Genomic DNA, 17,468 nt, shown 5'->3' on the forward strand with positions numbered 1-17,468 from the left:
AAGCTCTCAGCAGATCACAGGGCTGGGACTGCCTCACATGCTTGCTCTCTATACTGTCAAAGCCCTGCTCGAACATATTAAACTAAACCAAACTTAACCAGCCTTCTTTCCCTCTCGCTATGTTTTTATCTAATACACATGTGGACAATATATTTATAGCCTATATTCAGTGTCAAGTATAAGGTACAGAGGAGAGCATGATAGCTCTTTCTGGTGAAGGGAAGGAAAGAATTAGGAAAGGAAATGAGGTTTAAGATGGCTTTTAGGATTTCCTGGGCTGGGTGAGGACAAAAGGAAGCCAAGAGGTGTGAGACAGCCTGGCTTGATGAGGAACAGGAAAGAAGGATGTGATCTTAATGAAGAGACCAATGGAGGTGGGGGTGATGAAAGTCTAGAAAGACAGGCAGGGACAGGAGTGCAGCAACATCTTGTACATCAGCTAAGGGAATGGTATTTCTCTTGCAATTATGGTAAACACTGTCCCAAATGAGCACTTACTATGTGCCAGACACTGTACTAGGTGCTGTGACTCATTTATTTAAACAAACAGCAACCTTATGGAACAGGGACTTTTATTATCTCCACTGTAATGGTGAAGAACTTGAGACTAGAAGAGTATAAGGCACTGACCCCGGGTAAGATTAGGACCAGAAGAGGTGAGGCTCAGAAGCACCATTAGAAGGCTATTAACTTCCTTCCTGTGAATGATGCTGAGCTCTGAGCTAATGATGCTGGCTGCTTAGGAAGGGCAGGTGTGGCAGAAGGAGGAGGCCAGAATATCTCCCAGATCTGGCAGTGGTGACACCAAGGCAGGCAATGTATACCTGGGGAGACATTTGGTGAGCAATGTGATCATGTTGAGTTTGACATGTTAGGGGACAGGCTTCATTCTTCCATTCACTCAGTATACATCCATGCCTATCTACTGTGTGCCAGGAACTGTGCTAAGATACTCTCCCCATGCCCAAGGAGCTTGCTTTCGTTATAGAGGAAAAAAAAGACATGCAACTGGCTGTTGAATAGACGTGGTGACAATGAAAAGAACTTCCATTCATTAAGTGCTTACCACAGTCATTTGATAAGTGCCTTCCTTCTATTATCCCGATTCACACAACTCTTTTAAGTAAATTATGAATTACAAGAAGAACAAATGCTTCTTTGACATATACTAGTGATGCTAGGCACTGTTCTAAGAGCATATGCTTGAACCCACTGAACAGTAGTAACCCTGTGAGGTATTATTACCCTCCTTCACAGATGAGGAAACTGAAACACAGAGAGACTTGTCCAGGTCAAATAACTTGTCCAGGTCACATAGCTAATAAGCAATAAAAACAAGACTTGAACCCAGACAGTTTGTGCTAATTTTATAAATTTGGAAACTGAGACTCAATCCCATTTGAGTTATTTTTTCCCCAAAAAGTAAGCACTTAATAAGAGGCAGAGGTATGCTTTGGACAAATCCCTGTTTAACTCTAAGCCTCTGCTATTAAACCCCTAAGTAAACACAATTTTTGAGACCCATGCTTGACATGATGGTGACATAGAAGAGACAGCCACTGATGCAGCAAATGAGGAGGGATGAGGAGCAACAGCGATTTCACCAGAAGATGTGCTCTTACTCATTCTGAAGAATGAACAGGGATCCACTAGCTGGATAAAAACATCTGGAGCACAAATGGAAGAATGATCACTGAACGGGAGAAAGTGCTGTTCTTTTTCCCAGCTTAGGAGAGAAAGTAGGAAGGACAAATACAAATATAGATAGATTCATAGATATTCCCATTAATATCTCATAACCTCCATTTTTCCTTGCAGTAGAAGGCAAGGTCAGATGCCAGGAAGGATTGGGATGAGGAATCTTAAGGACAGTGAAAATTTGGCTACTGGATAGAACAGGAGACAGAGCTTCCCAGGGACATAGAAAAGGTTATATGTCAATTGGCTGCTCACAATTTTCATGTTCATTTTAGGCTTCAAAGACTCCACCTACTTGCTCCAGATGACAAAGTTACAATAAAAATAAGTAAGTGTCTTGCATGCAAGGTTCACTGTTCTGTGGGCAAGACACAGGACCATAACAGAATTCTTTCTTTCTTTCTTTCTTTTTTGTTACAGGGATTAAACCCAGGGGTACTTTACTGTTAAGCTATATTACCAGACTTTTTTATTTATTTATTTTTTTTATTTTGAGACAGGGTCTCACTAAGTTACTTAGAGCTTCACTAGATTGCTGAGGCTGGTCTTGAACTTGCCATCCTCCTGCCTCAGTCTCCCAAGTCATTGGGATTACTCAGTATGCATCACTACACCCAACCAATAACAGAATTCTAAATTTAGAGTACCAGTAGGGAATTAGATTGCTGGATCTGCCAAATTCTACAATGCTGAACAATACAACTAGTTAACTCATATATATCAAAGACTACTAGATTGAAAACTAAGGCTAAGATGTCTATTGGGCAATTAAAGCCACAGTCTTCAATTTCAGTAGCAAAGTAGAATTGGAGTTAAAAGTAGGATCATCAGCATATGAATCCTAGTAGTTAAGGCAGAATAGAATCCCAGATGCTGAGACAGGAGAATCCTGAGTTCAAAGCCTGCCTTAGCAACAGTGAGGCACTAAGCAACTCACTGAGACCCTGTCTCTAAATAAAATACAAAATAGGGCTGGGGATGTGGCTCAGTGGTTGAGTGCCCCTGAACTCAATCCCCAGTACCCCCAAAAAAACAAAACAACAAAACAAAACAAACAGAATAGAGGGAGATAATCCAGTAGAGTATAAAGTGAGAAAAGGAAACCAAAGAATGAGTTTCAAGGAATGCCAATAACAAGGAACCAAGGGAGGTAACTGAGAAAGAAGTTAAAAAGGAGGAAGAGAATCAAGTGTGTGTTATCAAAAGCAAGGTGGGAGAATTCCAGGAGAGTATGGTCCACCTGCTCAAGTACTATATACCAGACAAGTCCAGCAGAATAGGAAATGGTCACAGGTCAACTCAACTGGTCAAAACTGTGTCGGAGAAGAGAGGAATTAAGGCCATGATCAGAAGCAGAGGAATGGACCTTCTCTAAGAGTGGTCCTCTGTGGTTGGAAGGAGGGCAAAGAGGATGTGTGTAGATGAAGACAAGTTTTTTGGTGAGTTGATGGAATTATTACCCAATCATGTAATTTTCCCTATGAAGTAGAAGGTAAAGGCAATTCTCAGAGTAACTGGATCTGGGTCCTTAGTTTCTTTTGATGATGAAATGAAACAAATTGGTGGAAAATACTAGTGCAGATAGAAGGGCTTCTATAAGCTCCAAATATCACATCTACCTACCCATTCACCCACATGCATAGATTGCCATTTTTATCATTCCATGCTCCAAGTGATGGCCAAACCCTCCTGTCTACAATGAATCTACCCTCACTGACTCAACCATATCATTCTAGCAATTCTCCCCTCTCTCCTGGATAGTCTGAATCAGCAGAGAAAATGTGCTATTATTTTTTTCCACTAAAACAAAAACAATCAAACCTAACTTGACTCACTTCTCTTTGAATTTCTCCCCATCTCTCCTTTCCTTTAGCACAGAGCTTCTCAAAAGAATTGTCTTTTGTCCCTTCCTTGTCTATGTGGAACCCACTGCTCTTACCACTCCATTCAACTGCTCTCATTAAAGTCACTAAGTACCTCCACATTACTAAAGCTGATGGTCAATTCTCACTGCTCATCTTATTTGACCTATCAGCATCTGTCACGATTCATCTGGGAACACTTTCTTCACATGGCTTATCAGATAGCCTGGGCTTCTTCTACCTCATTGCTTACCCTCGTAGCCTCTTGGCCTTCTTTGCTGGTCCTCCTCTTTTCTCTACCTCTTTGAGTTGGAGTGCCCCCAGGCTTGAGTCTTCTCCCCATCGTGGTCGACTTGCAGTTTTATAGCTAAACAACCTACTACCTTCTTGGGCAGCCTCCTTGGCTCTTCACTTGCTCCCCTTATCAAATAAGCAACAGTCCACATGAAGCTCTGAGGACGCCTCTGAAAAGTGTTCCTTCGGTAGGCCACCACCTAGAAGACCTCATAACTTCTCTCATGGCTCCAGCTCCAGGGGCTGAATGTGTTTGAAGACAGACCTTTATATGAGGAGGACAGCCACTTCACCATGAGAAGTATCTGGGTTATATAAGCCTTCTCCAAAGATCACCAGATGCTCATGCTCATACATTATTTTCCCATTTTATCATCCCATAACCTTGTGATGTTGGAGATAAGATTAAAAAAAAAAAAGACCAGGGGTAGCCCAGTGATAGAGTCTTGTCTAGCATGAGCAAGGCCATAGGTTCCATCCCCAGCACTGAAGGAAGAAGGAGGAAGAGGAGGAGGAGAAAAAGAGAGAGAGTAGCCTATCAGCACTTCACAGAAGAATACAAATGATCAACAAATACATGAAAAAATGTCCAACATCTCTAGCAATTAGAGAAATGTAAGTTAAAACTACACTGAGATTCCATCTCACTCTAGTCAGAAGAGCAATTATCAAAAATACAAGTAATAATAAATGTTGGCAAGGATGTGGGGAAAAGGTACACTCATACATTACTGGTGGGACTGCAAATTGGTGCAACCACTCTGGAAAGCAGTATGAAGATTCCTCAGAAAACTTGGAATGGAACCACCATTTGACCCAGTTATTCCACTCCTTGGTATATACTCAAAGGACTTAAAATCAGCATACTACAATGATGTAGCCACATCAATGTTTATAGCAGCTCAATTCACAATAGCTAAGTTATGGAACCAACCAAGTTTGCCCTTCAACAGATGAATGGATAAAGAAAATGTGGTATATGTACACAATAGAATATTACTCAGCTATAAAGAAGAATGAAATTATGGCATTTGTTGGTAAATGGATTAAACTGCAGACTATAATGCTAAATAAAGTAAGCCAATCCCACAAAGGCCAAATATTCTCTCTGTGTGGATGCTAACACACAGTAAGGGGCAGGGGAAGAACAGAAGTTCATTGGATTAAAGGGAATGAAGGGAAGTAGGGATGGGAATAGGAAATATAATAGAATAAATCAGACATAACTGTCCTATGTTCATATATAAATAAATATATGACCAGTGAAACTGTGCATCATGTACAACCACAAGAATGGGATCCTCTTTAGAACAAGTTATACTGCCTGTATGTATAATATGTCAAAATACACTCTACTGTCATGTAAATCTAAAAAGAAAAAATTAAAAAAAAAGAATGGCCTATTCAGAATTCTCTTTTAACCTCTATCATTAATTTTCAAGGCCAAAATGTCTAAGTTGCTATGTATCTTTTAAAATTAGGAAATTAATGAGTCATAGTTAAGAAGCCTTTAATCTGAGAGATATGTAAGAATATTAAATAAAATCTGGCAGCTCTTATGAGACTACCTAATCAAATTTGCTTCAAATTATTGTTATCTTTTATTATAATCTACCTGCAACAAGTGGACACCTGAATTACTACTAAGTCAGTTTTTGGACTTACCTTATATTTTGAAGTATCCCAGTTGTGGACTATGCGTGCTGGGATGAGAAAACTGTCGTCCACGTGGCAGCTGCTGCAGTAATACCAGCCACTGTAATTGCACACCTTGGCTTTCCCATTGGAAAGACCAATGGGTCGCTGGCAGCCTGTTCAAGGCAGAAGAAAGTCTATGACTGTTGTGCTTTGATACCAGAGGACAAGGCTACACAAATTAAATGAAAGTCTGCAACAGGGTACAGATGAGTTCCCTTCTTCCTGGTCTGACCATCTCCACCCTCTCTCACTACTTGGGGGGCTACTGTGTCACCTAACTGCTCTCCTGTCTCTGGTCTCTTCTGAATCTATTCTATTTCTTCTTCATTCAGCTGCTAGAGAGCAGTTTCTCTATAAACACACCATTATCTCCTAGCTTCTCAGAGCAGAAACTTGATTTGTACCAGGCAGTTTGCAAAGAGCTTCTCATACAGGCTCTGGCCTAACACAACATTTGTATGAAGAAGATATCATCAGCTCTAATTTATCTATGTAAAAAAGAAGATTTTTTGCTAGGTTACACATATTGTTTGAGGTCATCAAGCCAATAAATGGTGGAGTTTAGATTTGGCTCTAGGTTTCTCTGATGCTAAAATGATTCTAAAATCTGATATGTAGCCTTGCTTTGCTTACAAAATCAATGTAAGGAATCTGGCCGCTGACTAGCCCCATCTCACCTTTCCAGCTTTCCCTCTCACTACTCTCCAATGGGAATACAACCTCTTATTCCAGTCAGATAACTCTCCACATGGCTCCCCAAACAAACACAATGTGCTCATTCTACCCTTCACTTAGTAGCTCACATTATTTCTCCTTATACAACACCTTCTCTGCTCTCTACGCCAACAAATCCTGCCCGTTATTCAAGAGCACTGGCTGCTGGCAAGTGACTGCTAACACCCGTTTCATATTTCAGAAAGTTTGTGATTCTGTGAGCATTGTCCAGCTATTGTCAGGGGCCCTGGTAATAATCATGGCCCTGCCACAAAGTAGCCATTATTTTTCTTTGGAAGCGAAGTCCTACCTCCTACATAATTAGAATGGAAATTCTGTTATGATCATCCCAAAGGACAAAATCCTAGCAGCCCCAGAACTGGTGATCAAGAATACACAAACAGTATGACTATTCTGACATTTCCGATCTGCAGATTCCATTTCAGAAATCCTTCCACTATGGTACTTCTCATGGTTGGGTGCCAAAAACTATGTTGATCTAAGAGATCTGACACTATTTCATGATGCAGAAAACTGAATTACTGTTTCAATAACAAGAATAATCATGTAATGATCTGTGTTGCACTCCATTTCCATACAAGGAGCTCAGACGCATTTATTTAACAAACTGCCAACCTAAAAAGATACTGATTCACATGAGCTCCTAAAACAAAAGTATCAGAACACCCAAAGGAACTTCCATCACAAATAAAATGACATTCATAATCAAGTAGCTTCATGGTGCATCTTCCAGAAAGAGAATTAGATCCTACTCTTGGTAAACACAAGAGGTACTGAAAAACAGTAAGTAAATATGTAAGTGTTATGTTTCAAAAACTTGATCCTCCAGTGGATTTCATTACTATTGAGCAGCAACAAAATCATTACCAGCTCCTGTTTGTCAGGCTGGCTGAGGAAGGAGAAAGAATGCACGAAAGATAACGAAGAACCAAACAAGTTCCTGCTCTACAGAGCAGATGCCGCGCAAGCCCAGGCTGTGGATGTTGGAATGCTTTTTGCTGCACTCATTGTCTGCATTACTCACTTGGCATTTAGCACATGCCTCCTTAAATGGTCTTGCCTTTCTATGGGCTTCTCAAGCCAGCCACATTAAATTTCTCAGATATATATATTTTTTTATGCACAGCATTTAACACAGAGATTTTACACATACTGGACCATCAATAAATGTTTATGTTGAAGGAATGATAAACTAAGTATTATCTGGCACATGTACACTCATATGCACATAAAGAGAATTTAATTTCCCATAGCAATTCCAAAAGTAATCCTTTTAATCTGACCACTTGATTCTTGCAACAGTCCACTTTCATTACCATCCTTGTCAAAATATGTTGCCCATTCTATGAACTGTATATGAAATGTGTTCACATATAAACTATGGGACAAAATTCAGTGGAACCTAACATATCCTAGACACTAGAATATTGCTGTTTCCATATATTATAAATAGCCAAACTAAATTGACACTGAAGCGACAGAGAATAGAATTCAATCTTTCCTAATGATTTAGAAGGTGAATCCTGCAGAAATTCAGGATCATTATAGTTTAAATTGTCACAATAGAACACTAAAAAAAAATTATTTTAGCTTTTTGGTTATTTGAATTTTGGATATAGTAAACATCAGTAAGCATTTCCTAAATGTTTATATATTCTTTAGTAGGTACTGCTAGGCTTCAGCCTATGATTTTAATGACTTCATTATAATTTTCTGGATGCAACAAGGCAATATTAAAATATGCATTTGAAGAAAACACATAGCCTAAAAATGTTTAAATCAGTTGGGCACATAGGCCCAAAGCTGGGGGTTCAACTATTGAGCAAATAAGCCAAACATTCTCACAATTTTGCAGAGAGGTCTCTGGGCTCATAAAAGCTAAAAAGATGAGAGCATATGGCTAGGGTTCATTCAGGGTTTAGTTTAGACAAGAGGAGCAGCACCTAAACTCCTACCCCTAGTCCCTCGGTATCTTCACCTTCATACCCTATTTAGTCATGCCGTCCTTCTCTCAGTGCTGAAATCACCCTATTGACCCAGAAGTCAGCTTGAACTTGTCCATTTGCCTGGGGACAGCTTTGCGCACACTGTATATAGACTAGAGTCAGGAGACGTGGGTCTCCTCTTACCCAGGGCTCAGGGTGAGCCTGATCCATCAAACTCTCAAGGCCTGCTTCCTTGCCACAAAATAAAGGGGTTAACCTAAATTAGACTGTCAAATTCAACACCAGAATGTTCTGGAGATGGTGGTGAAATACTTGGACTCCTTCCTCTAACTGAATTCTATTGTGTAGATTTGGAGTAGCTGATCAGGATGATCAGCATTTCTAATGATCATCCTTCCCTGTCTCTATCAGGGACTCAGATGGATAAAAGCTAAGGTCTGCTCCCTGATTTCTAGGTTTCCTCCAAGGTCCCTCCAAGCTATTAAGACTTTCTGTTCAACCAAAGTGCAGAGGACACACAGACTGCTGAGTGTAAATCTCATTATTTGTCACATAGTTTATTTTCTAGGCTTTCAAAATCAGCATTTCAGGTTCTTAGTCAATTTCTAAATATTGGCAGTATAGATGTAAGCTAAGTTCATTTTACATATATTTTTCAGAGCATTCTTATCTCCACTAGGAAGTACTCCATTCAACTTGGAAAGAAAGAAAAATTTTCACCCCCAAATCCAATGTATTTGTCTTTGAAAGAGCATAGGATGGTTGGGAAAAAAGATTAGAGGCTAGTTACTGGCCTAATGTAGACTCATTTTCTAAAAAACAACACATACCATCTATTTCAACAAAGAAACACTGGGTCTTTCAATTAACTGCAAGATTTCCTTTAATATCATACTAGCAAATCATGGACTAAAAATGTCTGAAGCAATTCTCCATAAAGATACACAATCTTGGATTTTACTTTATCATTGTAAGGTTTCAACAGGGGAAAAAATGTGTTTTCTTAATAATGAGTGTTAAAAAACACATTTTTTGGAGAGTGCCAAAGCTGGATTCTGAAAAGCAACATTATGGGGGAGAAAAATAGAGCTGCAAAGTAAGGACAAAAAATAATTAATTGAAATAACTAATTAGAGCTTATTTACATATATTTTTATGTACTTTCCAACAGATTTTTCAACAATGTTTCTAAATTAAAGGGCATTTGTAGAAGGGAACACTCTACATGTTAGATCAAAGCAAATACATTCTTCCCAGTCTCTTTTTGAAACTTTTCAGTGTATTCAATTCATAGGAACAAAAAACTATCTCACAAGAGAACCCATTGGCCTTTTTTTTTTTTTTTTTGCTTCCCACCCCACTTCAAATCTTTAATGAACACATGCTCTGAAGAGCTTAGCTTCCCCTCTGATACACTTTTGGAAACAAATGTCACCATTTAACTGAAATCCTATTTGCTGCATGTACAGTCCATTTCCCAAATGGCCTTTCACTAAGACACCCAAAAGAATCTGTTGCTGGGGGTTGAAGCAGAAATTTTGGCATGAACTTCCACGAAGCACAGTCTTTCTTCTATCAAGAGTACCTAGTGAGCTCAGCTGGCTGCAGTGTGGTGTTACTGAAGTTGAGATCTTGAGCAGGAGCCAAACACCTTCTTTCTACTTCATAGCTACCAACTTCAGTCCGCCTTCCTGGCCAGAAGTTGAGAACGCACAGGTCTCTGAAGGGAGTAACATCAGCTGTGCTGGGCCCAGGTGAATCTCCCTCATGGAGGAGAGCATGCACAGACCGCATTTAAGCTTGGTCAGTTACACCACCCCCTTCCCGTCCCTTAAAGTAAGCTTTTACCTAATTTTAAGGTAAAGCCAGTTCTTTGTATCTGGAGGTAAGAAACGCTCTAAGAAAAGAATAAAGGCAAATAAAAGAAAGAGAAGGTGCCTTTGTAAAAGGGAAGAAAAGAGATAAACAAAGTGAGAAGACAAATTTTCATCTGTTGTGTAAAAAGAGAAAAAACCTGGTGTCACACACTCTTTAACCATTTCCACAGGGTAGAACAAGATGTCCACAGAAGTGATGAAGGGACTTCCCTCTCCTTCCCTTCTTTTCTTGCAGGGTCTTGGCAGGGATCAGTGAGCTGGGGTAAGTGTGACATAAAATGTTGCTCTAAGACCTGGGATTTGATCATAGGCTCTCAAGACCAGATTTTCCAAAATGAAGGAAACCAGAAATTGAAGTTCAATGACTTGCTGTTTTACAAGAATTAGTGGGGAAAGTCATGAAGAATTTAGTTTTCCTAGATTACAGTCTATAACCATTGGCTCATTAAGTAGTTAAGTGTTGAACTTATACTTTTTAAAAGAAAGTGTTAAATTTGGTATAAATTGAAAGTTCTGTTTATTCAACCTGGTATTAGCACAAAGCTGGGCAACATTTAAACATAGGTCTGCCTGACACAGCACAAACAATTTTTTCAGTGTAACCTTAGTGTTGATTAAAGGAAGTGGAAAACAAACCTGGGCCCTAGACTTGCATCCTCCACAGTCAGAAGGGACAGAGCTGAGATGTAAGAGACAAGAACACACATGTGATTTCAGTTAGCACAGTGGAACTGAGAATATGGAATTCTACACAATTGTAGAATGAAAAGGGGCAAAGGGTGAGGGACACTGAAAAATAACTACCTGGAAACCAGTGATACAAAACTTTTCCTGTTTCAAGCATCCAAGTTTCTCTGGGCCCAGGTGGTGACCCATAGAGTAAAAGGCATTTACTTAGGAGAACTTTTAAAAAATCAATTGTGTACCACCTGTAATTGCTAATAATGAATATGATGACGTGGTTGTTGGAATTATGGATCCACTATAGACTGCAACACTTCAAAATTATTTTCTCTCTCAGGTTTTAAGTCCCTAGTAATGAATTATCTTCCCAGAGGATTAAAACTTTGTGGGTAGGAGGAAATATACATGCTAAAACAATCCTCAAATATACTCACTGGTTATTTCCAATGCTACATACTGAAATTCTCTTCTGTTCATCAGAACAGGACATTTTTCTGATGGATTTCATATTTTGCACATCTACAAATTTTATAGGAACAAGAGATTATCCATGGGAAATTGTCACTCCTTGTTGGCTGAAACTTTGACTCATAAAGTTCTTCTGAACGGTCAGAGGACTGACACATGTTCAAAAGCATAAATCATACTTGAAAGGAAATTGTTCCTTCTGTGGCTGACACACATTTAGGTCAACTTAAGCTGGCAACTGTAGAATGGACTACAGCTGTTGCTAGCCAGCTATGTCCTTAAGAATATAGCAGGAATAAATAACTCCTCTGAAATAAAATGGAGGCACCTAAAGAATCTTCCTTTTAACACAGCAATATGGTAAATGTTATCCTTGGAAAGTTTTAGCACGGGGCATAGATGCAGCAAGAGTTGATGCATCTGATGCAAACTGATGCATTACATCTAGAGAGACAGAGCAACAGATGAGACCAAGACAGATCCAAAGATATCAACTGTCAAGACAGAGGTCATCTGTGAAGCAGAATCATGTATTACTTGATTAATCTGCAGAACTGTGGCAATTAAAGAAGACGACCAATCTGAATACTAATTGGCTTAAAATTTAAAGTATCCTGTAAGCTATTTGGTGAGATTTTGCTTTTGTTTTGCATGGAATATTTACATAGCTAAGACAGCTTTGACTTGTAGGGCCCAGGTTATATAAACAGTGCTAAAAGTAATATACTTAAATAAGAAGTGAAGGAAATATCATGGGTAGGTAATTACTGCTGATTGAAAATATAAACTTGCTAAACTCTACAATATTTGTCTAATCTCATGGAATGTTGTTATTAAGATTAAAAATTGTGTGAAATAAATTAATAAATACCAAGTAGATTCCAACTCACATTGAGAAATGTCAAGATTTATTGGCCTTTCAGGTAAACAATGATTGAGAACCTAAAGTCAATATTTAGTCAAAATTTATCTTGAAAGGCAATAAATCTTGATTTTTGCTAAGGTGACTAAGTAAACATGTGCACTGTTCTAGAGAATCTGCTTTTCTATCTACTAGATATCTGCCTTGAGTTGTAAATAAAATAATCTGTAACAGATTCTTACTTCCAAAAGGTATGATTTAAGTTGTTGAGTTATTTATTTATTTATTTTCTGGCAGTAAACTGTGGTTGAATCCAGAAGTGTTCTACCACTAAGCTACATCTCAGTCATTTGTTTAATTTCATTTCGAGACAGAGTCTCACTAAATTGCCCACGCTGGTCTTGGACTTTTAATCCTTCTGCCTCAGGCTCCCAAGTAGCTGGAATTACAGGTATGTGCCACTGTGCCTGGCATGTTGGTAAGTTACTTTTATTTTTCTTGCAAGATACATCAATAATAGTGTTTCCATTAGTGTAAAATACATTAATAATGCAATGTTATAAACTCAGCTTCTAGAATGTTTAAGTCAATCTAAATTTAATATTTTTTCCATTTTGTTTTCCTCTTAATGGTCAATAACTAGATTTTCTCATTTACTTCTGTGTTTGTCCTTTCCCCAGAGATTTTCAAGAGAATGATGAAAAATTTAAAAATCAAAATAATAATAATAGGTAAATGGATAAACAAATATATGGTGCTTCATAGGCATCTTCCATAATATATACTTGCGCATGTGCACATGTGAATGTATTCATTTAATCTTCATATCAATTCTACGAGCTAGGTATTATCCCCATTTTACAAATTAAAAAACTGACAGAGAGTGATAAAACAATTCTGTCCGCAGTTGTACAGATGGTGAGAAGTCTGAGTCCAACAGAAGTGGCTGAAGTGGCCCTTGATGAGCAACATCAAGCAACTATAAAAATGAATTTTCGCACAGGTATTTTATGGAAGATATAAAAATCGTCTCCTTGTGGATGACAAAATGACAAGGACAAAAAATTAATTAATTTATACAAAAGAACATGGTTCAGTTCATTAATGAATTTGGTCTAGGGCCTTACCGGCATTAGCGTCCCCTCTGAACACATTTGGTGAGACGGGGAGCAAGAATGCAAATCTACAAGGTAGAAAAAAAGACAAAGGAGGAAGCAATCACAACTAACTAGGGAGATCAAGAAGGTGGTGTAGGCATGTGGGCAATTGAGCTGGACCTTGAAGAAAAAGATTTTGCAAAAATGATATCAGTAAAGGCTGAAATCAGAAAAAATACGAGTATGTTTGGAAAACATGAGGGTCATAAGTAGACGGATGTTGGGAGAAGAGCTTGGGGTGATAAAGTGAAACTAAAACATAAGAATGCCAAATGCTCAGGGTGAGGGGTCCTTACTAATCAATAAGATAAAGGAACAGCTGAGTTGTCTCGAGAAGGAGTTTTGAGAGGATTAATTAGTAAGAAAATACTGGGAGGGGAGAGAACCAGTTAATAAGTTATTGTACCAGTTTGTGCTTGATAAGGTGGTAGGCTTGGGAACAGCAAGGGAAAAAGAGATGTTACAGAACAAAATGCAAACAATTTGGCAACTACCTGATGTCAGGGGTCTGGAAAAGGAACCAACGAAGATGCCAATGATGTTTTGAGCTGTGACCATTACATGAGCTCTATCAGAGGGGCAGGAGGTTGGAGGTGGGGGCAATGCTATTTGGCATATTCGTTCCGAAAAAACAGAGTTTAAAAATTTGAGCTACCAAGTCAACCGATGTCAAGAGCTCAGTTTTTTGAGAATGATTACCCTTTATTGTACAAAACAAATTAAATTGGATATTCTCTTATTATTGAAAGCATCAGATATATTTGATATGGAATGTTAGTTGGTGAGGGTTCTATTTCTATAACCTACTATTTTTAATTAAATCAACCCATGAAAATGCAGAGATCTTAGATTATAAAATGTTAATTGGTCTGAATCAACATGTATTTCAGCAAAAGACATTTATTATTTTACAAAGAAGTGAGAAAAAGCTGAATGAGGAAAATTGGACATAGTTGACAATCCTGGTTTCTTGACAGCCCAGTGGTTCTCAGCCAGGGGAGTTATCTGACCCAACAGACATTTTTGATTGTCATAAAAGGGGAGTGACAGAGTTACTGATATCTAGTGGATGGAGGCCAGGGATACTGCTAAACATCCTACAATGCACAGAACAGCCCTGCACAACAAAAAATTCCTCAGCCCCACATGCCAATAATGCCACTGTTCATAAGCCCAGTGACAGTACCAAGACAAGAGGGTCAAGTAAGATTTCCATATACTGACTCTACTTTGTCACTTTTCTCTGCCTGCGATGGGTATGACATCTATTACAGAGGAGGAAGAGTTTTTTCCCCAGCTCTGCTTTCTTATAGTAAGAAAATAGATTCTTGCTGCTCAATTAGTTTGAAGAAGTATCATGAAAGACAAACTTTGTCCACATGGTACCCTAGGTGACCATGAGTGATGATCAGTGCCAGGCTTGGGGCTCTTCTCTTCGCATACTAATCCTTTTGGTAAAACACTTGCCAACCAAGAACTCTTACTTGAAAAATAAGTGCAAAACCAGAAAAGTTCAGCTATGCTGTTTCAGACCTGAAAGTTGCTGCTGGTGGGACTGACACTCCTTTGTCCCAGTTTATCTCTTTCTGTCAGTTGAATCTTAAACATAGGGATACTAGGATTCCTTGTGTGTTCTCCTACAATCCCAGACAGGGAAGACAGATCAACTTCACTGTCCTTGTGAAAAGACAAATGCAAGGATGGGCTTTGTGGAACTTATGTACTAAGAACTTTGGGGGAAGATATCTTATTAAATAAACTGTCTTACTCGAATGTTCCTCCAAACCAGTACTGAGTTAGATTAGATTGAAGCAAAAGGAAAACCAGTAATAATGACATTGTCTCTTAACTTTTTATATTTTGTTCATCAAGGACTGTTGAGAATTAATTTTAATTTTTAATAATATTAAAATATTATTTATCTTGTTTGCCAAGGTTTTGGGACACCCCTTAAATTCTAAAGCAAAAGACTAAAGCAAAGACTTCACTCACCTTACTCTAGTCCCAACCCTGCTTTGTCCCTTTTGTTTCAGAGAATCCAATGTATGCCCCAATTATGTTCTTTCGACAATGATTTCCCTAGGTATTTAACATGTTATTAACCTCCACTAACTCTCTTTGTGGTTCCCCAGTTACATCTCTATTAGGATGCTTGGAAAGGCCAACAACTCTTATTGGCTTAGAAGTTCAGATTATTTTACGGGGGAAGCAACCCGTCTTTCCTGACTCTGTTTTTGAAACTTGGTTTTCCCTCAGCTTGGATTTAGAAGTCACATCTTGCATTAATCTCATCAGGTTTGCAGTTTGATCACATGCAGTGCCTCTACAGCATCCCCCTGACTTCTCTTTCACGTCATTCCCCATTCTTAACACCTGCTTCTCTTATATTTTACAAGCATCTCATCTCTTTGAACTTTACAGTATCTTTAAACACAATCTTTCCTCTTCTTTGCTAAAACCTTTGAAAAAACCCTGACAGCATCTCTTAGAGTAATGCCTACTTGCGCTATTTTGGTAATGACAACAATTTGATAAAATTAAAGTCATGAGAGTGGATCTGAGTAGTACTAGGAACAGTCTCAAAGTGAAAAAGATTACTTTCATCAGCTTCTCGTAAATCCATGCTTGGATTTCTTCATTTTCACCCCAAACCAAATTCTTTGTGTTCTATGGGATTTAGAGAATGCCTTTGGTTTGCTTTTCCTCTTTATTCTTTTACCTTACACCTTTCAATTTCTGTCTCTCTAAACATGTGACCATCTCCAAAGCTAATCTTTTAACTAAATGTTTAGTATTTGAAGATACGCTGCTTATAATCGATTATTTAGACTTGAGAGGCAAGACACAGAAAAATGCCATAAGTGGGAACTTCTATTCTCTGGTCCTCAGGTTGCCATTTGAAAGCATAAGTTAAAATTTTTCAGTTAAAGGTAAATAAATTTAATTTTAGTAGTGAATTTTATATCTATTAAAAAGGAAACATTCTCTATATTAAACCAAGATCTGAGTGCAGTATCTGGGTTAGAGAGTGGGGACCACAAAATCTCTGGACATCATCCCACCACCCTGAGTCGGGGCTCAGGGAGGCTGCAGCAGGCTGGGCAGCCGGGAGCTGGTCAATTTCTTGTCTGTCTCTGAAGTTGCTTGGTTCTAGAAGCACATAGGAAGATACCACCAGAAACTTCCTTTGCCCAGGTAGATGCAATAAGTGCAGAAAGCCACATCATAGTAGCTGATTAGAAATGAGGGGACAGGGTAAATGAAATGAGGCTTCCTCATTTTCTGAGGGGCAACCATATACAATGTTCATCCTTCTTTCATCCATGTGCCATTTTTGTTGTAGAAATAGCCCATTCAGTGTCCTATGCCACTGTGTAATAAATGTCTAGTGTTTGACCTTGGTTTCTGGCAGAGTGTTTCTAAAACTTTGGAATCTCCCTACATGATACAAGTGTCTGCTATTTATGAGCCCCTCAGATAAAACACCTGAGTTTATGCTAATAGGTGAACCACTAAATAGCTTTAGGATTAGATCTGGTCAACCTATGTGATAAGAGGATTGGATTTTTGAGCCAGCTTAACCTCTAGGGAGGAGAAGGGAGTTGGAAGATGAATTCCATCACATGGCAATTGATTCAATTATACCTACAAAAATGAAATTCCACAAAAAAGTCCAGGCACTGAAGCTCAGGGGAACTTTCTTATTGAACTCACTGATTGATGGGATGGTAATCTACCCTGGTTCCATAAGGAGAGAAAAAAGAATTATGTTTGGGGGGCCCTCCTAGACATTGGCTTCTGAGTCTTTTCATTTGGTTGTTCCTAATTTGTATTCTTTATAATAAAACTGTAATTGTTAAATATAGCATTTTCCTGAGTTCTGTGTTTTTGTTTTTGTTTTTCCTAGCAAGTTGTGAAACCTGAGTGCATTGAGGGAATGTCTGAACTTGTATCCAACCAGAGTGGAGGTGGCCCAAACCCTAAACCTGTGGCTGGCATCTAAAGTGGGAGCAATCTTATGGAGAACTGAACCCCTAACTTGTGCGGTCTGGGCTAACAGTGCTAGAACTGAACTGCAAAATGTTGATTGCACAACTATATCAAATATGTCAACTAAACTCTAACAATACAGTTCCCAGAGCAGGGTGTTTGCAACCTTGTTGAGGAATCCTAGTTCCACTAAGAGG

At 38.7% G+C, this 17,468-nt stretch overlaps 1 protein-coding gene across 2 annotated transcripts in view; it reads right to left on the minus strand.

Moving 5' to 3' along the window:
* The window catches only part of PLEKHM3 (pleckstrin homology domain containing M3), a 177,876-nt gene that overhangs the window by 101,458 nt on the left and 58,950 nt on the right, over positions 1–17,468 (minus strand). For both annotated transcript variants that reach the window (XR_014018029.1, XM_081261430.1), the window contains exon 4: positions 5,520–5,665. Coding sequence is in view for 1 of the 2 variants with exons in the window: in XM_081261430.1 (XP_081117556.1) it covers positions 5,520–5,665 (146 nt within the window). In the remaining variant the exon portion in view is untranslated. The remainder of the gene's footprint in view (positions 1–5,519; positions 5,666–17,468) is intronic.

The sequence above is a fragment of the Spermophilus citellus genome (genome assembly GCF_964194105.1).
Source record: "Spermophilus citellus genome assembly, chromosome: 11".
Taxonomy (NCBI): domain Eukaryota; kingdom Metazoa; phylum Chordata; class Mammalia; order Rodentia; family Sciuridae; genus Spermophilus; species Spermophilus citellus.